The following is a 24884-nucleotide window of genomic DNA, read 5'->3' as shown; positions in this document are numbered from 1 at the left end:
AACTATGCTAAATGCATTAAGCACTACATTCATTGACTCCTTCATAACCCCCTTACGAGGGAGGCACTATCAGGATTTCACAGAGGAGGAAACAGAGAGGGTGAATCTTGTCCTGAGGTCATGACGGTGAGAGCAGAGCTGGGCATGGAACCCCAGCAGGCCGAGTGCCAGGATGTACTGCCTCTCCTGCCTAGACAGGGATATGTGAAATTCACTATTTAAAATTTTCACAAAATAAATCTAAAAGAGTGCTTTTACCTAAGAGTTCTGAGGTTACAAGAAATGTTCACTATGAGCCTCAGAAGGAGAGAAACCAGTTCTTCTGTCTTCATCATGACCTTACTGGTTGACTGAAAATCAGGGTACCTGCAGAGGGGGAATCGGGGAGCGAGAGGTCAAAGGGCACATGGTTTCAGTTCCTCAAGGTGAGGAAATTCTTGAGACCTGCTGCCCAGCACAGTGCATATAGTTAACAACACTGTATTCTATACTTAAAATGTGTTAAGAGGGTAGATGTATGTTACACGTTCTTATAAAAAAAAAAAAAGCGGGAGAGGCAACTTCCTAAGGTGTGGTTATGGTTACAGCATGGTTTGTGGTAATGGTCTCACGGGTGTATAATTATCTCCAAACTCACCAAGATATATACATTAAATATATGCAGCTTTTTGTATATGGATCATACCTCAAAAAAAAAGTCACACTACACGATCTTACAGTGGAACAAAATGGTCAAAAAGGAATCTAGTTGCCATGGTCTCTTTTTTGCCCCTCTCCTCCCACCATCCACTTCCTACATCTCCTACCCAAAGGCCAGCTTGGAGGGGAGAAATACAGCTCTGAAATCGTTAGCCTGAGGGCAGCATTCTTCTCTGGCTCTAGAATTCTTTAGTGTATGAGCTGTCACCCAGCCTCTAGTTTTCTGTCTCTGACTCATCAAAGGGGTGTGGAAACATTCATACAGCTATCCTCTGGAAGACTTCTTCTGTGACCTTTCCCACCTCTAGCCAGCCTGACTATCTTGGTTAAAGAGAGGAAATCTTAGCTTTTAGGAAAACTGACAAACCAACTGGCTTTGAGTTTCTTTCTTAGGAAAAATTTCTAGATTTAAAAAACATCAGTAGTACTTTTAATATTTTAAAAATGTATTGGTTATGAAATTCTTGGAAAAAATATAAAGTAGTATTGAAATTTTCTGAAAAAACTGCAGTGTAATCACAAAACCACATAACGGGACTTAGAAACTAAAGCACTGACAGAAAAGCCTCTTTGCCAACATAAACGGAAAAATGAATATAACCGCTGCATCTCTATTGGGCGGGATGCAAACACTTGGCTACTTAAGGTAACCGGACAGGCTGGAGGTCAAGGCCAGGGAGGTGCCACAGAGAATCCACACTATTCATCCAGCCAAGTGGAGACAGTTAATCGATCACAAAGACAGAAACGTGAACAATGAGGCTTCTGGAATTTAAAGAAGTCAACCCCGGGAATTTTGGCTCTCTTGATGCAGCGACCCCCTCAAGTTAATATTAGACAAACCACACCATTAGCCAGAGACAGATAAGCCAAATATGTAGGGCTCTGGCGCAGCTAGATTGAGCCACTTAATGGAATAACTCTTGGAGAAGGTTCTACTACTAGAAGTGATCTAATAACAAATAACATTTTGTGATAGTTAAAACAGGATTGTTATTCACAATAATTTTGGCACAACACCAAGAGATAAGCAAAAATGTGCTCATATGGTTTTGTGCCTTAACCTTGCTCCTGACCTCATCTTATCTTTCTAACATATAATTTTAATTTGGTCCAGCATTCCTCATCCACTTAGTTTCAATTTTATTTAATCATTATATAAATAACCTTAAATCCCATGGAGAAATTGGCAGATCACTAAATAATTAAATACTTACTAAGAAGATGACAGCAAGAAATTCTCTCTCTCTCTCTCTCTCTTTTAAACAGAGAGCGGTTGACAGTCGGCTGATCTCAGGCCTAAAGTATCTGGCTTTGTCCTTTGTTCAGGACTCCTGGTGAACCGGGTGGGAGAGCGATCTGTGAGTTAGATGACAATCCCCTCTCCTCTGCTTCTGCCCCAAGCTTTGCAAGTATAAACTGAGCATTTGGGGTTTTACAACATGCTAACGTTCGATTAATATTAATATTATTGCTAAGACTGTTAGTATTATTGCCTTTTTGGTTGACAGATTTGTAGTTATTGTAACTAACCTGAGCCAAAGGATAAACTAGAGATTTTTGCAAATTCAAACAAAACCTACTATTAGAAAAAGAAAAAAAAGAAAAAACCCAAATGATTCAGTTTCCATAATTAATTTCAAAGGACAACCATCAGAACAGTATTCTTTTCCCCAAAGTGGGAAAACTAAAACTATAAATATTTTAAAGAATTTCGCAGCTGCAAAACAGACAAAAGTCCCACCACCTAAAATGTGAAGTTGATAATCTGTTCAAAACTCTTGCTAAGCTGATTAAGGAGCCTGTCTCCCCCAGCACTCCCTGATACGATGTAGTTAAGGGAAGAAAAGGCTCCTTTTCCTGCCCTTCCCCCGCCCTGCAGGAGGAGCTGGCGCTGGGGGCCTGGTCGGCAGCCACCAAAATGAGGGTTTTATCGCTTCCCAGTGGGCCTGGGTGCAGTGAGTGCTCCTAAGATAGGATGCTGGTTGAGTACAAGCCTGGCCGGAATTCCCAAAAAAGAGGCAGAGCCAGGATGGGGCAGAAGCACAGCCCTCCCCATTCACAGCTGCTACCAGCTTCCCAAACTGCTTTTAGAATCTGCAGGGCTGGGAGTAGCATAGGTTACGCTCACTTAGTATGGTCTGGTTTTCAAGTCTGGGAAGGGAGCCAGAGCCAGCGTTTTCTCCCATAGTCCTGGAGAGGATGTGTGCTCTCCAGAGAGACGTGAAGCTGCAGACTCCCAGAACTGGCCTTCAGAGATTATCCATCCACTCATTTTACAGACCCGGCAATGGAGGCTCAGAAAGTTAAGCAACTTGCCCAAGGTCCTCACATAGTGGGTCTCTGGGAGAGCCAGGACTCAAATCCAGGGTTTTCTTCCAACTCATTCATATTTAATAAACCAAGTAGAAAGTACATTAAAATTTTCAGATATAATTTGAAGATATATAAAACATAGAGTTTGATGTATATATATAATTTTAATTGTAAAATACATATAACAGAATTTACATCTTAACCATTTTAAGTGTACAGTTCAACAGTATTAAGTATACTCACATCATTATATATAGATATATTTTTTTAGGAAGATTAGCCCTGAGCTAACTACTGCCAATCCTCCTCTTTTTGCTGAGGAAGCTTGGCCCTGAGCTAACATCCATGCCCATCTTCCTCCACTTTACATGTGGGACACCTACTACAGCATGGCTTTTGCCAAGTGGTGCCATGTCTGCACCCAGGATCCGAACCAGTGAACCCCCAGCGACCGAGAGGCAGAACGTGTGAACTTAACTGCTGCGCCACTGGGCTGGCCCCCACTATATATTTTTATAATGCCCTGTATCCACATGGAAATGGAAAAAGTCAGCCAAAAATAGTTTCCCCTTATCAATCAATTATTGAATGGACACACATTATGAGACCACCACCATGTTTGGATCAGACGCTTCTGGGTCCCGAGGAGCTTATAATTTGTTCAGGTGATAAGATACATAAATAGGAGGCTATAACTAACCATAAAAGGCAGCATATCATATACTTCAAATGAATGATACTGACAATAAGTGTTAAGAATCCAAAGGACACTATCATTAAGGGATGAGTACTCAGAAAAAGCTTCAAAGAGAAAGAAGACTTGAGCCACATTGAGAAAAGGGGAAGAGAAGTCATGAGAGGACGCTCCGGAAGAAAGAACAGAGTGGCTGAAGGCATGGGGGTAAGCTGAGAAAGACTTTTAAACAGTAGAGTTGAAAACGTGGAGTTTGCTACTAGACTCAAAAGGCTGATTTTATCCTGTAGGCAATTGGGAGCCATGGGAGACTCTTGAACAACAGGATTACCATGTTAACAAGTTGATGCAACGGCAAAGTGTAGGATGGATTGAAGGAAGAAGAGTTGGATGACTGAGGCCCATTAGGAGACCATTACAGAAGTTCAAGTACAGAGGAGAGGTGGTAGGGTTGGGAATGGGTACATAGTTATGTGAAATATTGCAAAGGAAGAATCTATTGAGCTGATTAACTAATTAGATATTGAAAGTGGGGAGAAGGAGAGGCAAGAATCCTAGGTTCAAGCTGGAGTGAATCGAGTCGTGGTACCAATGGAATGGATTGGACAAGTCATAAGAGGGAGATAACCTTAAAGGGACGTTCAGTTTCAGACATGCTGAAGTGGAAATAAGAGCAAGACATCCAAGTAGAAAAGAGAAAGCGCTTAGAGAAATGTGTAGAGTTGTACAACCGCAAGGAGTTACTATTAAAAAACATTTAAAGAAATTCTTTTCGTTTTCACCTGCATCTTTGGGAACAAAGTGTTGATCTCCTCAATTTAACCAATTGAAATGGGAATGATGAAGCTGATCACAATGTATGACATACTCTTCATCCTGAAGTATTAAAGATTTGTAACTCCAAGGCTAATGTCAGGTTCACTTTATGGAGAAAGAATTGGAGACATAAAAGCCTTTTAATATGTATTCAGTGGAGAATAATTCGATGGCAAATTGATAATACATCCCAAAACTTTAATATTGGTTTATTTAAAGCTGCTGGGTTCAAGCATTTCAAAGATGTTATTGCTATGAAATAAATACAGAAAGATCAAGAGAAAATATTGTGTAAAATGGTTTTGCAATAACAGTGTTGGTATCAGAGCAAGTAAAGTATTATTGTTTATAAAGTCATTTAATTTGCTATCATTCTGACCTAGAAATTTTTTTTTAAGGAAGATTAGCCCTGAGCTAACTGCTGCCCATCCTCCTCTTGTTGCTGAGGAAGACTGGCCCTGAGCTAACATCTGTGCCCATCTTCATCTACTTTATATGTGGGATGCCTACTACAGCATGGTGTGCCAGGCGGTGCCATGTCCACACCCGGCATCTGAACCAGCGAACCCTGGGCCACCGAAGTGGAACGTGTGCACTTAACCGCTGTGCCACCAGGCTGGCCCCTGACCTAGAAATTTTGATCCCCAGCAAAGGGAGCTTTGTTTACTATAGAGTAAACAGGAATCTATATTTTCCTCCTTTCTTTCTCCTGTAAGGCAAATTTAACCAGGAGGCACAGTGCTTAGGGCCCATGATATTTTTAAAGAGCACATGAAATTCTATTAAATTTTGCCTAACAAGAAAAAAAAGTTTAAGTATTTAAAATCATATCCAAAAAAATTAGAACTAGGTCTCTGAGTCTAACCAGAACCATTGCTTTTTGCGCTATTCTGCATGAACTTATGAATTCTGTGAGCTTGCTATTTTATCTTTATTAAAAAACTTAAATGTGTGAGTAATTTTAAGAATCAGCTACTCTACAAAGTTGGCAAAGATAAATATCAGCCTCCAACCCCTTTCTCCATACCCCTTCCCCAGAGACATCTGCTCTGAGCTTTTCAAGCTGCTGCCTCTGTGATGTCGTCTATGTCTCTAAGTAACAAGCTTGTCATGTTCCTCCTTGTTTTTTCAGGTTTCTATGTTATCTGTTGACTTCCTATCATGGAGATGAGGATTTGGATAGCTTGTCTCCTCCACTCTTACCAAACCCAGTCATAGACACTTCTCAGCTGATCATCTTCCTGATTGAGATTTATTGTAACTTTGCTTGACTCGATGTTCAGAATTAACATTATTATGACTCTGCAGGCTATTCAGTGTTGAGTCATACAGTAAACTATGATTATCTTTCCTTTACTGCACAGCTTGTAGTTTTCCCTAAGTTAAGAACTATCTTGTTTTCTCACTTGCCTAGTAGTCTATGTACACACTTACCATTTCTATGTACACATGCCCACCACATGTTTAAGTATCTTCTTCATACATTTATTCGTGTGGGTATTATATTAGTTTTATCTTCCAAAGTCTCTTCTGGAACATTTGGGCCTGCATGAGTCCAGATGGGTTGCCCCCATGCATGCTTGTGCATCATCCTGGATGAGAGAATTCCTTTTCCATTTCTCCTGTGTTGGATCTCTTTTATCTTGTAAATCATGTCTTCCTTTTTCTTGACTTGCTTCACTGTTTTGGTTGTACATATCCTTCAGTAACTCTCTGAGAAAAGGTGTGTGTGAGTGGAAGGAGAGTAGTTTTTCACTGAAAGACCTTTACCTTCACACTTAGTTGAGAAATTGGCTGGAGCCTGCCCTGATGGTCTAATGGTTAAAGTTTGGTGCTGTAATGGCTTTGGCAGCCTGGGTTCATTTCCTGGTCATGTCAGTTGTCATGTTGTGGTGGCAGCTCACATAGAAGAACCAGAAGCTCCTACGACTAGGATATACAACCATGCATTGGGGTTTTGGGGAGGAAGAAAAAAAAAAAAGAGGAAGATTAGCAACAGATGTTAGCTGAGGGAAAATCTTTCCCTGCCAAAAAAAAAATTTGGCTAGATATTTAATATTAGTTAGAAATCATTTCCCTTCAGAATTTCAAATGTATTGCTCCATTTTCTTCTAACGTCCTGTGTTGCTGTTGAGAAATTCAGAGCCATTTTGATTTCTGATACTTTGTATGTGACCTTTTCTCCCCACCTCTCTGGAAACTCATAGAATCTTCTTGTTGTCCCTATGTTCTGAATGTCTCTATGCCATGTCTTGGTGTGGGCCTATTTTTGTTGTTAGACACTCAGTGAGCCCTTTCATGCTGGAAACATATATGTTGCAATTTTCAGAAATTTCAAATTATTTCATTGATGAAATCATTGTCTTCTCTAGTCTGTCTTTGAGGAACATTTCTTGGACTGGTGTTTTAATCTGCTTATGCTTTCCCTCCTATTTTTCATGTTTTTTTCTTTTTGTTTTTTTTTCTGTGAGATTTCTTCCACTTTATCTTCCAGTTCATCTAAAAGTTTTCATTTCTACAACCATGTTTACATTTTTTTTCTCTGTAACTTTATTTTTTGGAGTTTCCTGTTCTTGTTTCATTAATTCAAAACGTCCATTATCTTCTGTAGATATTAATACTAGTTAAAAACATTTTTTGTTCACTGCCAGCCTAATCATTGTTTCCTTCAAGTTGCGTTTTTCTGTTTCTGTGTTTTATTCCCACATTTACATGAGGGATTATTCTCAGGTGTCTGGTAATTCCTAATAGTCTGTTTGTGGCTGAGGGTGTTAGAAGGAAAGGCTGAACGCACACCCTCAGTGCGTGGGTGACTTCCGTTTGTTCTGTGATGCGAGTGATGTGGGTCCGCCGTTGCTCTTGCGACCTCTATTTCTGTGTGTGTTTCCTCTTGGGCAGCTCAGATTGCCCGCGGGATGACTTCCCATCTCCTGTGTGGAGGGTAAACGTGTGGCTGCTTGCACTCTGGGAGTCACACTGGGAGAGGCGGGAGCTCCGAGGACGCATATTTCCCTGCCCTGACTTGGTCCTCACTCCAGAGATTCTCTGGTTTCCCTGATCGAAAGGACGCATTTCTGACCTTTGGCTGGGGTGAGGGAGAAGCAGTTGCCCGGCTGCGTGGGGAGGACGAAGGAAGTGAGGGATCTAACCACGTCTCCCAGCCAATCCTTTTTATCGTCTCCCTGTCAACCTCCTCCTCCAGGGTACCTGGTGCCTACAATTCCTGGGCTTTCGGCTGACTCTTCAGGGGAAATTTGATTTATTCTCGGCTGCCCCTACTGCTGACTTAGGGTTAGGCTTCCTCAGGCCTGCAAAGTCAATTTCCAGTTGACCATCTACTTACCTGCTTCAAAAGTGTTGTCATCATCCTCTCGTTGGGGTCTTATGCCTTAAAATAAATCTCTTTGTTGTAGTTTCAGTAGGGTTTGGGGAGAAGCAAGATTAGATGGTGTTTTCAATCTCCATCTTTACCTAGAAGTCACTGCAATTGAGTTTTTGACTATACACGGTTTGAAGTATTTAGCTTTTTATACAAATGCAGTGACTTATGAGGCTTTTAACATTTCTGATAATATTTTATAAAAATCTATGATCGTACTGACCAGTCTTAACATGGCTACTGTGTTAACTCAGTATTTTGTAAAGTTGAGTAATGGTCTAGCCCTATTTAAGGAAAAATAAAATCTACAGACTCTGGCACTGAGTTACATTATTTTAATTATAATTCCTTAAATGTGTACAAACATAAGTACAGCCTATTTTTGCTTATAGCTCTTGTGCATTGTTTTTTTTTGGTGAGGAAGATTGGCTCTGAGCTAATGTCTGTTGCCAATCTTTCCCCTTTGCTTGAGGAAGATTGTCCCTGAGCTAACATCTGTGCCAATCTCCCTCTACTTTGAGTGTGGGAGCCACCACAGCATGGCTTGATGAATGGTGTGTAGGTCTGTGCCTGGGATCCAAACCCGTGAACCCCAGGCTGCCGAAGCAGAGTGTGCAAACTTAACCACTATGCCACTGGGCTGGCCCCATGTGTTGTGCCTTTTTATAAGCAAAAGCAAAAATAAACACACCACCTCTAACTTAATACAACAAAATCACACACTTAATTCAAATTAACAACGTAAGCTTAATACGACAGATGTTATTTTAATGGAACTACATTGCTACTCTAAATATAAATACATTACTTATTTCTGTGTCACGGGTTCTTTAAAGTCCATCATCCACATGCTACCATGTGTTGCAACAGGAACAAATTTACCCGTCTCGCTGAATCTGAAATACAGGGAAGCCTTTTCTCAGATAGCAAAATTTGTTATCCTATGGGTGTCATTTAGCAAGAACGCATCCTCTCTTAGTGAGCCTGCATCTGTTCTTTTTATTTTAGTCTCTAACAAATAAAACAGCACTTCATGACGCCAAGGGGTCATAAAGGCAAACAAGAACTCGGCCCTTATTTTAATTTAGAAGTATTCTCTGAGGGAATCTTTGGTGCCCACATGAGTGGACTGACAACTCTGCTAGGTCCTCAGCCCTCTGGGGCGCCTCCTGGGTGGAGGGGATTGCAGTCAAAGCAGGGGCAGAGTGTGCACCTGTGTAGAGTTACAAAAACAAGAAACACCTTTGCCCGCTTTTCTTTGCAAAGAGCAGATGCCTGAATAAAGATGCTGCTGGAGGAAGCGTACTTGTGACATGGTGACATGATTTCATTCATTGTGAGGTCTGTGGTGGCTGTAACCACACCAGACAGCAGTTTGTCCCAGGTTTGTAAAACAAAACAGCGGAATTTATTAAAATAATCAATACTTAAAATTGCCTAGGAAATGCCAATGAACTGCCTACATACTTTCCTCTTTTGCTGTGATTGAATCCTTGGGCTCTCCCTCCACGTCCCCGTCGCTGGAAACACCCGAGAGCCACCAAGGAGGCACGAGCTGTGCATCTGCACCCCTGCTCGTTCTCCGGGGGAGGAAGTCCACCACCCCCCAGGCACATGTAGCACAGGATGGGGAAACTGGTGCGACAATGCGTCTTTTAAAAGCAGGGTAAGAACACAGAAGAATTTGGCATCCACCGGAAGCTCTGAGAGAATCTTCTAGATGCAACAAATGGTTGATAAAGGAGGGCCAGGTGGTTAATAACATAACTTGGTCACACTCAGGCGTGAGTCACACTGGCCATCTCTCCACCATACAGAGAGGCAATGCCCAGAAGGGCAGTCTCAGAAAGCGGCCATGGAGACAGTCTGGGCCATCAAAAACGGGTCCCTTTTGAATGAGTGTGCTGGGCACTTAGGTGTTTGCCCTCCAGAGGGGCATCAGGAACACTGAGCTGACCTAACCCAGCCTTCCTCTCGGAGGAGTTGTACTGGAGCCGCACTGGAGGATAGTCCAGGCCGACTCTCACTAGAGGAGTGTGTCTCCCTGTATGTGGACCCGAGGGTGCCTCCAGGAACCTGCACGGTGGCCCCGGGCAAGGAAGCAGGTAGAGCTAGGCGGAAGGCTAGCTTGCCAAACAAGCTGTGACTTAGGATACGTTCCAGTTCCAGTATCCAACTGGAGTGTGGGGCGAGGGAACTAATGTACAACGTAGTTGTGGGTTTCACAATGTGAAAATGTATGCACAGCCTGGAAATCTGGACGGTGACCCCACCCTTACCAGGCTGAGGCTGCGGGGGTGTTTGGCTTAGCTTCTCAGCACTGTCCATAGGGAACTGGGGGCAACAAGCAGCATTTCACAAAAGAAAACGTTCCTCCTGCACCACGTGTACACAGCCTACGCTCTTTCTCACCCTGGAGCCTTCATTACGTCTCCTCTTTACCGGTTACTTTGATATTAGACTGGCCTTGTTCAGTTGCAAGCAAAAGAATTCCAACACAAGTAGACATTCAGAAGAAAGGGAGTTATAAAAAGGGCAGCATGGAAACCAGGGACTCTTGCATCCTCCAGTCTCTTTCTCCTTATTTTTTCGGCTCCATGTACGATGGTTTCATTTTCTCCTTCTGTGCATGGAGGCATTGTGGAAAAGTCTTGATTTTATGTTACTCCAGTTTACTAATTTCCAAGGGAAAAAAGAGAATTTTCCCTTCCAGGGTCACCATGAAAACTCCATGGGAAGGACGAGGATGGGCACAGCCTGGATCTTCCGTGTGCCTCGTGGATTAATCACTAGAAGTGGTGTTGGGGCCTATGATTGGCTGTTCCTGAGTCACAAGCCCACCCCTAGGCTGGGTGTGGAAGTGATTAACAGCCTCACAAACTGGTTGGAGCAAGAGAGGAGCAACTACTCAGAGGAAGGGCTAATGTTCCTTCCAAAAGAAGGGAAAAGATGCTGGGCAGAGCAAGACAACAGAGTTCCTTATGGTTCCTATTCATCCGTTAAGGCTCAACTCAGGTGTCACTTCTTGATACCCCCCCATCCCTGTCCTCCTCCTATTGGGTTGTGTGTCCTTCTGGCTCAGGTTACATCTTGGCGATACTAGGGTATCCATATTCATGTCTAATTGTCTGTTTCTGTGTTGGTCTCTCTCAATAGACAGTGAGCTTTTTGAAGACAGCCTCTGTGGCGCATTCTCATTTGCACACCCAGCCGCTCAGCAGATGATGGGAGGTCCAGGAATATTTTCAATAAAATAATCAATGAAGATGATCGCGAAATGGCAGCAAATCCTCCTGAGTTAAGAGAAAGGGGAAGTAACATAACAAAAGTAACAAAAAGTAAAAGTAACAAAGTACCAGACACTGTGATAAGTGCTTTAATATAAGCAACTCATTTGGTTCCCACAACAACACTTGAGGAGATATTCTTCCTATTTTACAGACAGGAAGCTAAAGGTTAATCTCCACAAGCTCGTATAGCGAATAACTGCCAATATGATCACCAGCAGTTAGGTGACTTCAGTCCACCCTTGTTCTCTTCAGCTACGCTATCTTCTGTCCTCTGCCTCCTCCAGGTTAGCAATGAACTTCTACAACACAGAGATGCTCTCTTTTCATTTCTTAGTAATGTGGACATTTTCCCCCAATAGATAGTTTTATTCCACCTAAATTCACTCCCTGGCCTGTGTTGCATCTTTCATTTGTTTCTTTATCCGCAAAACTGGAGAGTTGAAGGAGAAACTCTGTAAAATCTCTTCCAGTACCAACATTACAAAAATATACAAAGTAAGTGAAACCAAGTGAAAGTAGCAAGTGTGACAACCCCAACACAGGGCATGGGTTTTATCAAGAAGCTTTTCTGGTTCTCCAAGGGCAGCACCTCCGCTCTCTCCTCGTCTCTTCCTTCTTTTCTGAAGTTTCCTTTATTTCCTCCTTTTGTTCCATCAGTTGCTCTTTTCTCCCGAACAGCTTAGTCCTTTTATTTTGTCCTGAGTTTCTCTCCACGCACATTTCAGCCCTGTACCTTCAATAGTCCTCTCCTCCCTGCCCTCCTGCCTTCAGACTTTCCCTTCGGAGCATTTGGTCAGGACTGGCCAGGCCGGGCTGTGCGTCCCCAGTGCAGGCTGAATTGTGGGGAACGCTCCTGAGGTGTTAATGACCCTCGGCAACTCTAAGGGTGATCTGAAACTGAATGAGACACTTGAATTCAAATCGTGCACATTTTGAAACTATGATCGATCCAGTATGGATTTTTTTTTTTTTCCGTAAAAAGAGCAATTTCTAGACCTCTCTCCAATCATCCGAAGTGGCCTATTTGAGGCTAGCCCCCAGGGAAGTGGCTCAAAGTGCGAGTCCCCAACCATTCTGATCTAACCGCATGGATTTCTTGTTAAAACTGCAGCTTCCTGGGCCCCACCAGTCCTAGTAAATCAGAATTTCTGGGAGCCAGCAGGCGATCTGATTTAAAATGTGCTCCCTGGTGATTCTTGAGCTCACTCAATTATGAGAAGCTCTGCCTTTGTGCTAATCATTCTCTAAACATTTCATGTATTATTATTGCTTCCCTAATTGTGTCACAAAGAGTTTTATTTATATCTATCTTCAACGTGCACAATAACTATTAGATGTTTGACTGAAGAATTCAGCAACATTATTCAGCAAATGTTCTAGTACATAGAAGCCACATCTATACTTTCTTGACCTGAAAAAGATAAGGAAAGGTAAATTCCCTAACCTTTGCCCCTCTCTTAAATGCTTCCATGTGAGGCTTTATTCACAGAAAACACCGAGGGTCAAACTGAAGGAGTGTCTTGCTTTTTACATGCTGTGTATTTCCCCATGTTTCTATTGTTTAAAGAGAAACTGCATCCATATACTCTTGCACAAAGGTTAATAGAGAAAGTTTTCTTTTTGGCTTTTATGTTAGGATTCAGTTCCCTGTGAATGAACAGTATCTATGTAGAATCGTGTCTGTCTATATTATATGCACATACGTATGCATTTATCTTTATCTATGAACCTATATATACACTACTCAGATCATAATATTTTCTCCTGTGTGAAAGACTTCATTCCAGTAACAGCAGTTCGATTTTCTTAAATTTTCACTGTTCTGTAGTGACTGTTGGGCAATTCAAAGACTGGGTTAATGGAAGACCCAGGGCCACATTCCTCTCATTTTCTCTGAAGGCTCTACATCGATCTTTGGAGTGGCCAGATGAAAGCCCACCAAGCACTGTCCTTACAGGCCCACGGCCCTGCTGCGTGGACTGCAGGCGGACTGTTGGGGGCTAGTGTACTAACAGCTACACTTGTCTCCACTTTCCCCCCAGCTCAGTTCTCAGGCTGTGAAGGAAGATCATACTGTCTGCTCCATGGCAACGTAGCGGCCAGTGGTCAAAAATCTCCCACTAAATGTGGTTTCTCCTCTTACAAAGACAATGGGGAGCAGGACCAGCATGGAACTTCTTGATCCTCCCGTTAACAGGAAGCTCTACGGCCTCTTTTGCACATGGCCTACAGAGAATCAGTCTCTGGGTGAGGGGAGAAGTACTAGAAACAGACAGGGCATAGGGCCCCGGGCAACACACCCTAAGCCACTTGAACTGGGATGTGGGGTGGAGTCAGTCAGGCATGGATGGTGGCTATTGTCCCTTATGCCCCTTTCCTCACAGCCTTTGGGGAAGCTTAACTAAACGTACCCTCAGAGCTTAGAAACTCAGCAATTTTAGATCCCCAAACCTCTGTGTCTTTCAAAAATTTTGAGTTGTTAATATTTGTGTAGCACTTTGCAATTTACAAAGTGCTCATTTACATAACTTTAAACAAGGAAATCCTCAAACACTCCAATATGGTTTTATTTTAAAGGAGGAAATCTGAGTTTCCATCAACTCAACCAGGATACAGTGCATGAAGAGTGGCTTTCAGAGTCTGTAGAATCATCAGTGAAAAGAAACCTCAGTCTCCCTGGATACAGCCAGACGCCAGCAACGCTTGACCTATCCTTGTCTCACGGTACTTACGGCCCAGGTCTTGCGTATTCTTGCTTGTTTACATGCCTTATCTCACTCACTAGATTTGAAGTTCTTTAAGGCAAGATCTCTGTCGAATTTACCTTTGCATTATTCACAGTGCCAGGGGAACTGCCAGGCCCCAAACTGGCATTTGTTAAATGAAGCAACGAATAAAAGTGAATGAATAAATTATATCCATTTCGAGTTAATCCTCTGGATTTTCTTTGGGTTATATGAAGAAAATCCCCCCAAGGAAGGACGCGAAGCTAGCGACCACATCCAGAAGACTACCTTTCAGGACCTCTACCCCCCCACAGCATTTAGGGACCGGCGCAGCTTTCACTTTATAACTGATAGAAGGCTAGTAAATTATTTCCGAAAAATTTGTTTAAGTCCCCCGGTGGCTTATCTTTACTAACTCGTAAATTGTTAACTTTCAAATATTAAACCTGCAATAAGCCAGAGCTCGCTTATCAGTCACCCTTTCTTCTCTGTTTATATGAACTAGGAACTCGGTGGCTGTTTTTTCTCGCTCCTCCCAAGTGTGATGGTCATGTAAAAAGCACAGGAACACATGGCGAATGAAACAGGTAGATAAGAAAAATACACACACAGCACAAATTCTTTTCTCCCCAGATATTTTTGACCAAACTTTCACCCTCGAGATAGGCCCTATAACAGATGGATGTGTGTGTGTGTATATCGGAAAAACAGGGGGAAAAAAGGTCAGCGTAAACACTATTTGTACGTATGAACGAATATAAAACGAAATGTCAAGTTTGTCTTAGTATTATAAAGGACACAGAAAACTATATAAAATTAATATACCCCTGGAACTAGGACCAAAAAACCAGCAAACTGAGACGCACTGAGCGGAGGGCCAAATGGAGATTTCTCTCTAAAGGAGAAAAGATCACCCGACTCTCGGGTTTGCCCGGCGGGAGGGCGTGGACTCCCGTTTTCGGATAATCTGAATACAGGGGATTGCGTTTGCGCGGGGCGTGCGTTCCAGCTCCCGGCTCCCCGCGCGCACCGTGCGGTCTGGGCGCGCAGCCCCAGGCCAGCCGAGCGCCGGGCCCGCTGCTGCGGGCGGGGAGGGCGCGCAGGGCGGGCGCTGATTGACGGGGCGCGCGGTCAGGTGACTCGGGGCGCCACGTTCCCGGAGCCCAGCCCGCAGTGGCCGCCTGGGCCGGGCCGGGGCCGAACCGGGAGCCGAGAAAGGCTCATCTCCCGAAACAAAGTTGCTGGGCCGCCGGCCGCAGGGCGGGAGAGCCGCGGGGGACCCGGGGCGCTGGCGGCCGGACCCTGCTCGGCCGCCTCCTCCTCGGTAGCGGACCCCGGGGTGCCGGGACCCCCGCCGGTGCCAGCGGGGCGGCAGCGCGCGACCGAGCGGTCCTGCGCCCCACCCTCCCTGCTCAGCCTCCGGCGCCGCGCTCCAACAAAGGGGCAGGCCCGGGGCGGGAGGAGGAGGAGGAGGAGGAGCCGGAGGAGCGAGCCACTCGCACACAAAGTTGTGGAGTCGCCTTTCCTCGGAGGAGGGGAGCGGGCAGCCGCCTGCCGCGGGCTTTCTCCCGCCGAGGGGCGAGGAGGAGCCTCCAGCGCCCGAAGCCGATTGGGGAATCACGGGGAGCGGCGCCCCCCTTCTTTTGGGTCACTTCTGCGGACGCGAAACTCTGTCGTGTTTGGCAAGCTTGGTGCCTACGCGCCGGTTCCAGGTTTGCGCTTGGACTGTTTTGTTTTTGGCGGAACTACTGGGCAGGAAGATTGCACAAGTCAGGGGCGTTTTCAATCGGTGTCAGAATTTTTTTTTTTTTCCTTTTGGACCTTGTCTGGTTCTCCACATTTCATTTTTAAAAAACGTCGCATCACAGCACGCCCGCGCGCGCACACCCCCGGGATTACTACGACCCGAAGTGAGCCAGGGGTGCCCCTGGGCTGCTCGGGCCGCGGCGGCGGCGGTCGGTCACCGGAGCAGGTAAGCCCATGCATTATTGAAGCCTCGGGCTGGGGACTGACCGCGGCCCCGAGGAAGTGGGGCGTGGGCTGCCGGGAGGCTGGACTTTTCTGCTGCTTCTGCGCCCAGGATCCGCGTGCCGAGCTCCTTCTCGCGGCGGAGGCTAAGATGTCACCAACTTTTGCGTGCACTTTCCTCGGAACCTCAGTTCAGCTCGCCCCGGCGGGAGAGAGAATGCTAGAAGCGTGGAGAGAGCTCGGGCGTGGAGGTCCTCGGAATCCATATAGTAGCAAAGGACCTAGACTCTTCCAGCTGGTTCTGTGCTGCCGCCTGGCTCCCCCTATCCTCCTCCCCTCCGGGGTGAGGGGGTCGCGCTTCCGTTCCTCGCGCGGTGAGGGGCGCTGGGCCAGTGATCTCCGAGAGAGGACGTGGCCTTCCAGGAGGGCCTGTCACACACACCCCAGCCCCAGGAAGGCGGGGCCTGGAGGTGTCCGCGAGGAGAGGGTGGCAGTGTGGGCGGCGGGCAGGGGAGCGGCTCCCAGCCGTCCGCCTGGCAGGAAATGTGCTTGACCTCCAGGCCGTTGCTGCTCCCGAGGGTGGGGCTCCGCAGAGGGGACCGGGGGCCCCCAGTCTGTGCGTCGTTTCGGGCAGTCGCCTCTTCTGGTTTTCCGGACTCTTGGCATCTCTTGCTGCCACTGATAAGGTAATTTACGCCCCTGTTCGGCTCCGCGTCCAAGGCTCTGGTTGCCCAAGGCCACCTAAAACACCAGCGAAGCACTAATTTTCGGCTGTGCAACTTTTCGAAAGCATGCTGTTCAAAGAGAATTTTTTTCCCCCCATCCCCAGATTACGAAAGGGACTCGTCCCCGGCTTGTTCCAAGGGGAGGAGAAAACGTACCCGACGTCCAAGAGCTAGGGGGTCCGCTCTTAGTTTTACATTGAACTGAGAACCCCAGGTCTAACCTGGGTCTAACGGCCCTGCTCTCTGGGATGTCCTGGGAGAGTTTCCTCTTTCCTAGCCTCCAGGTCGCCTGGGTCACCAAGGTCTCCCGGGTCAGTTCCCCAAAGCGCGCATGGGAGGGGCAGTGCACCGGTTCCGTGGCCGCGGCGCGCCGAGCTCGGGGGAGCCCCGATCCCCGGGTCGGGCCGGAGCTCCCGGCCTCTGGCACCGGCGGCAGCGGCCGCATTCATTCCTTTGTAACTTGCACGGGCCCCAGGAAGTCGGGTCGGCCCCTCCCGGCTGGTGGCTCGTGGGCGCGGGGGACACAGCCTGCCCAGAGCGCTGCGGGTCTGGCGAGAGCTGGAGGAATGCGAAGCTCGTGGATGTCTCAGCTTCCAGAGTGCCAGGCGGCGAGGGCCAAGGTTTACGCGGTGTCATTCCCCGCCCCCTTTACCCGCGTTTATGGGACCGATGAGACAGCTCTTTAACTCTCCTTTGGGTGTTTACTTACAATTTATTGCCCCTGTAAACAGTATTAATCACTGTACCATTAACCTTTCCTTGGAGCGCTTCCTGGAGCGAATGGCAGTTCTTGGCGCTGGGCGGTTTCTTTTACTGTCTCAGGCAGAGCGGCAAACTCTTGCCGCCTTGGGCTTCTTTTCCACTATTTCTAGCATTCCTGGGTTTTGATTCCCTATGTCAATGCATGAATAGTTTTTGCCCGAGGACCAACACCGCATTTCCATCATAATTGCATATTACTGAGCATACTTGTATTCTTACATTGTGTAATTACCAAATGATTTTAAAATTAAAACGTTAGCTTTGCCTTTAAGGCCAACCTCCATCCTTTCACCCCAGGCTCATGGTTTTTGGTCCATAGGACAGTCGGAAATGTTCTGAAGGAGGAGTTGGTGGTACAGAGTTGAGTGTGTTGGTTTCAGTGAGAAAGAGCTGGCTACACTTTGCAGAACGTCATTACGATGGAGCAGAAACCTCGAGCCGCGGTAACGATAAATTAAGGTTGCATACGGCTTAAAGCTTGTAAAGCAATATCCCTTTCATTTATCCTCAGTTTCTCCCCTAGCTTTGTGTGGAAGATGCCCTTCCCTCCGGTTCATAGATGTCAGAGTGGAGGGTCACACTTGGCACAGTGTTGGTGATGAAACTTTGATTCTGTTTCCTGACAACAAATTATAAATCGCTATAGCATTTAGGGATTTAGAAGGAGGTATCTTTTGCCATAGGTTACTCAACCTGGAGTCCCCTGACCCATTTGTGGCAACAAGTGACAGTCAACGGCTATCGCTGTTTAAAGGGTCTTCTGTGATTCTCCCTCCTTCCTATTCTTTCCTTGTCCTCTGACCCCCCTGCTGCTGTATCTTTGTAACATATAGGGGATTTTGATAATCAAGAAGAGAAAATTTGAGAAACTATCTTGAGAGCAGTAAATAATCTATTATAATAAAGAAATATTAACATACGAATGGAATAAAGTCCTGTGTAAACGGTTTACTTTCCTCTTTTATGGAGTGGGAAAGTCTTTGGGAAACATGGATGTGAAGACCCTTGGCTAAGACCAGTTATGAAGGAGAGCAAGAGAAAGGTTTCTCAAAGGGCATTGTTAGTTGCTTTCCAGGAAAGAGAATTTTTATTGGGCAAACCTGATTTTCCATAATAAAATTTTACATGCATTCTTCTGAACAAAGTTTTTGGTTCTTGAATATAAAATAAATTAAGAATTCAGCAAATCTTTTGCAGGCATGTACCCCCCAAATGAACTTAATCACATAATAATCCATAAAGTATTAACAGTGGTAGACCAATGTAAAAAATGAAAAAAATTTTTTATACACCCATAAAATCTGTTGGACTGATGATCCAATTCGTTCCTACTGGAGAGGAGATTGTCCTAAAGCTTTAGTAATCTATCTTAGTTTTCATCTGCCTCAAACTCTTTAACACTTAAAACTTTTTTCTAAGGTAATTTTGACCTCTTTATTAGTAGAACACGCTCTTTTCCTGAATAGTAAGGAAAATAATTTATTATATATTGACTATATTTATTTTATTGTAAATTGATATATGTTGCTTCCTTGAATGTTATATATCATAAAACAATATATAAAATACTAAATATTACGTTTGTATGTAAAGTGAAATAGATTATAAAATAATAATACTATATGGTGTGTCCTTGAATTAAAGAGTCGAGTTGTTCAATCCTAGCTGGCAATAAACTCTGGTTCTGATATCTTTTGTAATATTTGAATTAATGATCTTTATTTGTACATTAATACTTAGATGTGTTAGCTGTTATATTCCCAATTAAGTGATTAATTTATTCAGTTGGCTTTTGGGGCACTTTTAAGGGGCCGTTAGGGTAGAGCCAAGTTGCCCAGCTGAAACTGGAATTCTGATTCTGTGTGGGCTGGTGAGGCAGAGTGTTTCAGGAAGCATTAGGCAGCAGTGCAGGACTCTCATTGTTGACATTCTTAAAGAAAAGGTAGTACTGTAAGGTAGAATCCTCAATTCTGTAAATCCTAAAGATGCTTCTCTGATTAATTGCTGAAGACTAAGATTATTTTGTTGGAGTGATATCTGTACTCAGCAGCATTTGTATGATGTACCTTCCAGAATAAAATCTGTGTCAATGGATAGAACACGTAACTATCCAGATTTATGCCTAACCCAGACCGTTCCTGAGATGAGACCTCTTGTTATCTCTGGCTGTTTATCTCAGGCACCTAAAACTCAGCAAGTCAAAACCACATTCATTATTCATTCCTCCAACAACTTACCCTCCAGTGTTCCCCAGCTCCCCCTACTCAATTGTCCAAGCCAAAATTGAGCAGTCAGTTTACATAGCATCCTGAACCACTCATATCCACTCAGTTCCAAAGTCCTGTTGACCTTCTTTATTTAATGTCTAGATATCCTACATATCCACCCACTTCTTTCCATCTACCCTTGTTTAGGCCATAATCATTTCCTGCCTGTGATAGTATACTGGAAAGAACAGAACAGTAAATATGCTCCTTAACTAGATTCTCCAAATATTATTTTCCACTGCTTGCTTTCCCTCTCTCTCTCTGTTCTCTGTTTGGGTGTGTATATGTGTATAGACATATACATACATGCATACATAGATCCATATATGTTGTGCTGTTTGAACTTAAATTGAAGATATTATCACACCTCATTGCTAAATGTTTCATCATGTGTCTCCTACAAAGACATTCCTTGCATAATGATGAAACCATTTCCAATATCAGAGAACTTTAATATCAATACAATAATATTGTCTGACATACACCCCAAATTCAGATTTTTCAAAGTATCTCCAAGGTGTTTATTTTAAAAAATCCTTAATTCAGTCAAGGCTTACACTTGGTTGTCATGTCTATTTACTCTCCTTTAATCCACAAAGTTCCCCCTCTCTCAGGTGTTTTTGCTTTTTATGACATTGACAATTTTGAAGAGTCCAGGTAATTTATTTTGAAGACTATCTGGAGTCTCTATTTGTCTGCTCATGATGAGCTTCACATTAAACATTTAGGCAAGGATACTATATGGATGATATAACAAAGAAGGGCACTACATAATGATAAAGGGATCAATCCAACAAGAGGATATAACGTTTGTAAATATCTATGCACCCAATATAGGAGCACCTAAGTATATAAAGCAATTATTAACAGACATAAAAGGAGAAATAGACAGTAGTCACACAATAATAGTAGGGGACTTTAGCACTCTGCTTACACCAATGGGTAGATCATCCAAACAGAAGATCAATAAGGAAACATTGGCCTTAAATGACACATTAGACCAGATGTCTGTAGTGGACATACAGAACATTCCATCCCAAATCCACAGAATATACATTCTTTTCAAATGCACATGGAACATTCTCCAGGGTTGATCACATGTTAGGCCACAAAACAAGTCTCAATAAATTTAAGATTGAAATAATACCAAACATCTTTTCTGACTACAAGAGTATGAAACTAGAAATCAACTACAGGAAGAAAATCAGAAAAGCCACAAATATGTGGAGATTAAATAAAATGCTACTGAACAACTCAAAAGAGAAATAAAAAAATGCCTGGAGACAAATGAAAATGAAAATATAACCTGCCAAAATGTATGCGATACAGCAAAAGTGGTTCTCAGAGGGAAGTTTCTAGCACTACAGGCCTACAATATAGGCCTATACAATACAAGCCTCAACAAACAAGAAAAATCTCAAGTAAACAGTCTAACAGTGCACCTAAAGGAACTGGAAAAAGAACAAACAAAGCCCAAAATCAGCAGAAAGAAAGAAATAATAAAAATCAGAGCCGAAATAAATGAAATAGAGACTAAACAAACAAGAGAAAAACATCAATGAAACCAAGAGCTGGTTCTTGGATGATGTAGTGTGTTTTCCATTACATAGCGTGACACCCCATTATTGGTCATGTGGTTTGATCACTTGGTTAAGCTTAGAAATTTTTCCCTGACATTTTGTCATGAAAAATTTTCAAGCATACAGAGGAGTTGAAAGAAATTTTCATTCAACACCTATATCCCCATGGCCTAGGTTCTTCAGGGAACGTTTGTTAAATTCTGCCACAGTCTTCACGGCTCCCCGCACATCACTCTCGTCCACCCACAAGCCAGAATGATTTTTGAAGAAGGCAAATCTGATCCTGTTACTTCCTGGTTTAAAACCATCTCCTGGGTCCCCACTACTCTTCAGAGAAAGAGTGAAAGCCTTGACATGGTCTCCAAGGCCCTGTCCCTGGTCCTGTCCACCTACCTCAGCTAGTTCAACAGATCTCTCTCCTTGGCTGTCTTCTCTCCAAAACACTGGCCTTTGCTCAGCTTCCTGAATGCTCCATGATCTTTCTGCCACTTCACATGGGACACTCTTACCTTTTCTCTTCCTGCCTTTCTTTTTGGCTAATTAAATTCTTCTAGTCCCTGAAGGCTTGGCTCAAATGTCACTTCTCAAGAAAGCCTTCTCTGATTGCCCGGGGTGGTCAGATTCCTCTGCTGTTTGACGACATTACTCTGTACTTCTCCTTTGTACGTTTGTCGAATATCTGCATTATCATGAAATAATTCATTATGAAATTAACTGCTTAGAGTCTATAAACTTCATAATGGTAGAGGCTGTGTCTCTTTTTGATAGTCATATCCCCATTGCCCAGATCAGTGCCTTACACACAGTAGGCATTGAATAAATATTTGCTGAACGAATGGTACTATATATAACTATCTATTAAATAATATATGTATTTTTTTAAGTCAGTACTTTCCCTCGTCTCTCTAGGTGTTGATGTCAAGCTGGACCATTGTAGAAAACTGCAAGTCTTAAAAAGAAGACTTGGTAAAGTCTTTGGATTATATTGAAACTCAGCAAAGATGGCCAAGTATGGAGAACAGGAGGCCAGGCCTGACGACGGGCAGAACGAGTTCAGTGACATCATTAAGTCCAGATCTGGTAGGTAATGGAAGCTTAAGAAAATGACAGATTTTTATGCATAAACTACTTAGAAGGACATCGGTTTTTTGGCTTGTTTTGCACTGCTCTTGTGAAACAAACTTCTTTTGAAAAACATAATTCTGATAAATGACTGTTATGTTGTAAAAGTAATATAATGTCTCTGAGTAGCCTATCTTAATTTCTCAACCCGATTGGGTCTCTTCGTTTGTTGACTGGCATTGCTTGGTGAAACTGCGACCTGTAGTTGAATGCTGTGCATTTGTAAGACTGCACCTTTATAAACAAAAATACAGCTGAGCATTTTCTTCTTTTTGGCCTATTTTATGAAGTTGAAGGAATTAGATGCCCGAAGTAGGAAGTACCGTGGTTTCTGGCAGGTGGCTCTCCTTCAGTTTTGCTTCCATCACTGTATCTTCACCCTGTCCCTTTTGGTGGCCAGTGCTAGGCCGAAAAGTGTCCTGTCTTTGCTTCCCTTCTTGAAACTTCTTTTGCATCTTCTCAAGGTAGAGTTTTCACCTGGGGAATCTAATCAACTAGACCGAGACAGATGAATGGTTTTCATGTGACCATTTAAATTGGGGACCTAAGGATGCTTCTCCTCCCCCCAATCTTTTTATATAACTAAGTGCTTTTTGATTCTGGCTGCAGAAGTAAATCAACTGGGAAGTTTTTAAAAAATGCAGATGCACTGGCTCTCCTCCAGACCTATCGGCTAAAAATTTCTTTACTTTTGAAAAGCTTCAAATTCACTTCTGAGGCAGGCTCTAAGGGGAGATGCTTTCGAGAAAGCAGGGCCTTTCTGAGCTTTCAAAATTACACAGAACTCCACCCTGAGTGTGAACACTATACTTAAGTACCTTTGAGAGTTACTTTGAGGTATAAAATTACATCCAGTGTCCCTTTGAAAACAAAAAAGGAAACTAAAGGCTGTTTTTGCTGTGTGAACCATCTTTATGTTATGGTAGGAGTTGATTTCTTATTATTTGAGATTGCAAAAATATGCACTGAAAGTAAGCTCTAAATTGAGAGAGATATACATTTAATACACACATTTCCCGCTGTGATACTGATGTTGGTCGATTGGTAAAGATTTTAATTAATACAATCTTGGCTCTAAATACGTAGCTACTCTGGTTGTCCCTCGGTCTCTGCGGGGGATTGTTTCCGGACCCCCACTGATACCAAAATCTACAGATGCTCAAGTCCCTTATATACAATGGTGCAGTATTTGCATATGACCTGTGAACACCCTCCCGTATACGTTAAATCATCTCTAGATTACTTATAGTACCTAATACAATGTAAATGATATGCAGATAGTTGTTACACAGTATTGTTTAGGGAATAATGACAAGAAAAATAAAAGTGCGTCCGTGTTCAGTGCAGACGAGCGTCGTAGACCTTTCCATGGGTGATTGGTTGAATCCGCGAATGCGGAGCCTGTGGGTATGGAGGACCAACTCTATTGAGTAGCTTGAAGGCTGTTTTAGAGGTACAGCTTAATATCCTGTTTGAAAGTACCCTCTGAGGATGTTTTATTCCTCTAAAATTCTTTTTTCTTTAAATGTTTTAGTAGGATAAAGTACTATGTAGATATAAGGGATTATTAATATCTTCTTAAGAGTACAGAGTGTTATATCCAGAAATATGTAAATGTAACAAAGCGGAAAATGAAAGTGAGAGACTTTAACGTAGCCATGGTCATGTGCTACAAATTGTGAGGAGGTGTATCCTTTTTGTTTTGAGGAAGATTAGCCCTGAGCTAACTGCTGCCAATCCTCCTCTTTTTGCTGAGGAAGGCTGGCCCTGAGCTAACACCCGTGCCCATCTTCCTCTACTTTCTATGTGGGACGCCTGCCATAACCTGGCTTGTCAAGTGGTGCTATGTCCGTACCCGGGATCCAAACTGGTGAACCCCGGGCCGCTGATCTTAAGTCATGTTCTGCATCAACCTCCCTTACAGTAAGACCTTTGATATTTATAACTATGTACTTTAGTCATGTCCATAACACAGTAATTATATGTTTAAAAATACTGGGTATATAGGATAAGGACTGATAACTTACAAACTATTCTTTAAATTAAAAATTATCATTTAAAAACACTGACAATTCTCACACACTATTGAGGGACAGATGGGCAGAAATTATCATGTATTTATTTACGTATTTTTGTGTGTTTTTAACATGCGTGCCAGTTGGCCCAGAAACTCTATTTTTAAAGTTTTTTCCCCTAGGGTACACACAGAAATGTACAAGCAAGAAATTGATCAGAGCATTTTTCTAATAGAAATTGGAAACACCATAAAAATCCAGTATTGAGGATCGATTAAGTCATAATTTTCTGAAGTATTTGAAAGGAGCACAAGTTCTAATGTCTAATTCAAAAAAGGATGTCACGGGCAAATTATTTTCAGAAATAGTGGTTTAAACCTCCTCTGTTCTTTTACTGTAGGACATCTGAACAGATCATATAGCATCTCAGTGGAGTTCATTAAATTAGGGTATGTCCATAAAGTAGATTATGCATTTATAAAAACATTATGGATGTATATATGTTTGAGCATAGAAATACGTTCT

General features: G+C 43.4%; 1 protein-coding gene across 13 annotated transcripts in view; it reads left to right on the top strand.

Moving 5' to 3' along the window:
- Positions 1 to 14934: 14934 nt before the first annotated feature.
- Positions 14935 to 24884, top strand: part of UTRN (utrophin) — a 479488-nt gene continuing 469538 nt past the window's right edge. For 6 of the 13 annotated variants that reach the window (XM_070602744.1, XM_070602742.1, XM_008522187.2 and 3 more), the window contains exons 1-2: positions 14935 to 15892; positions 22132 to 22302. In XM_070602744.1, coding sequence (XP_070458845.1) covers positions 22224 to 22302 — 79 coding nt within the window. In that variant the 5' untranslated portion in view covers positions 14935 to 15892; positions 22132 to 22223. Of the gene's footprint in view, positions 15893 to 16060; positions 16575 to 22131; positions 22303 to 24884 lie in introns of those variants that run through there. The other 7 variants (XM_070602743.1, XM_070602752.1, XM_070602740.1 and 4 more) reach the window with 4 other exon arrangements.

Source organism: Equus przewalskii, chromosome 32 (assembly GCF_037783145.1).
Source record: "Equus przewalskii isolate Varuska chromosome 32, EquPr2, whole genome shotgun sequence".
NCBI classification, from domain to species: Eukaryota; Metazoa; Chordata; class Mammalia; order Perissodactyla; family Equidae; genus Equus; species Equus przewalskii.
Note: the sequence above shows the minus strand (reverse complement) of the source record. Positions and strands in the feature narration are given on the sequence as shown.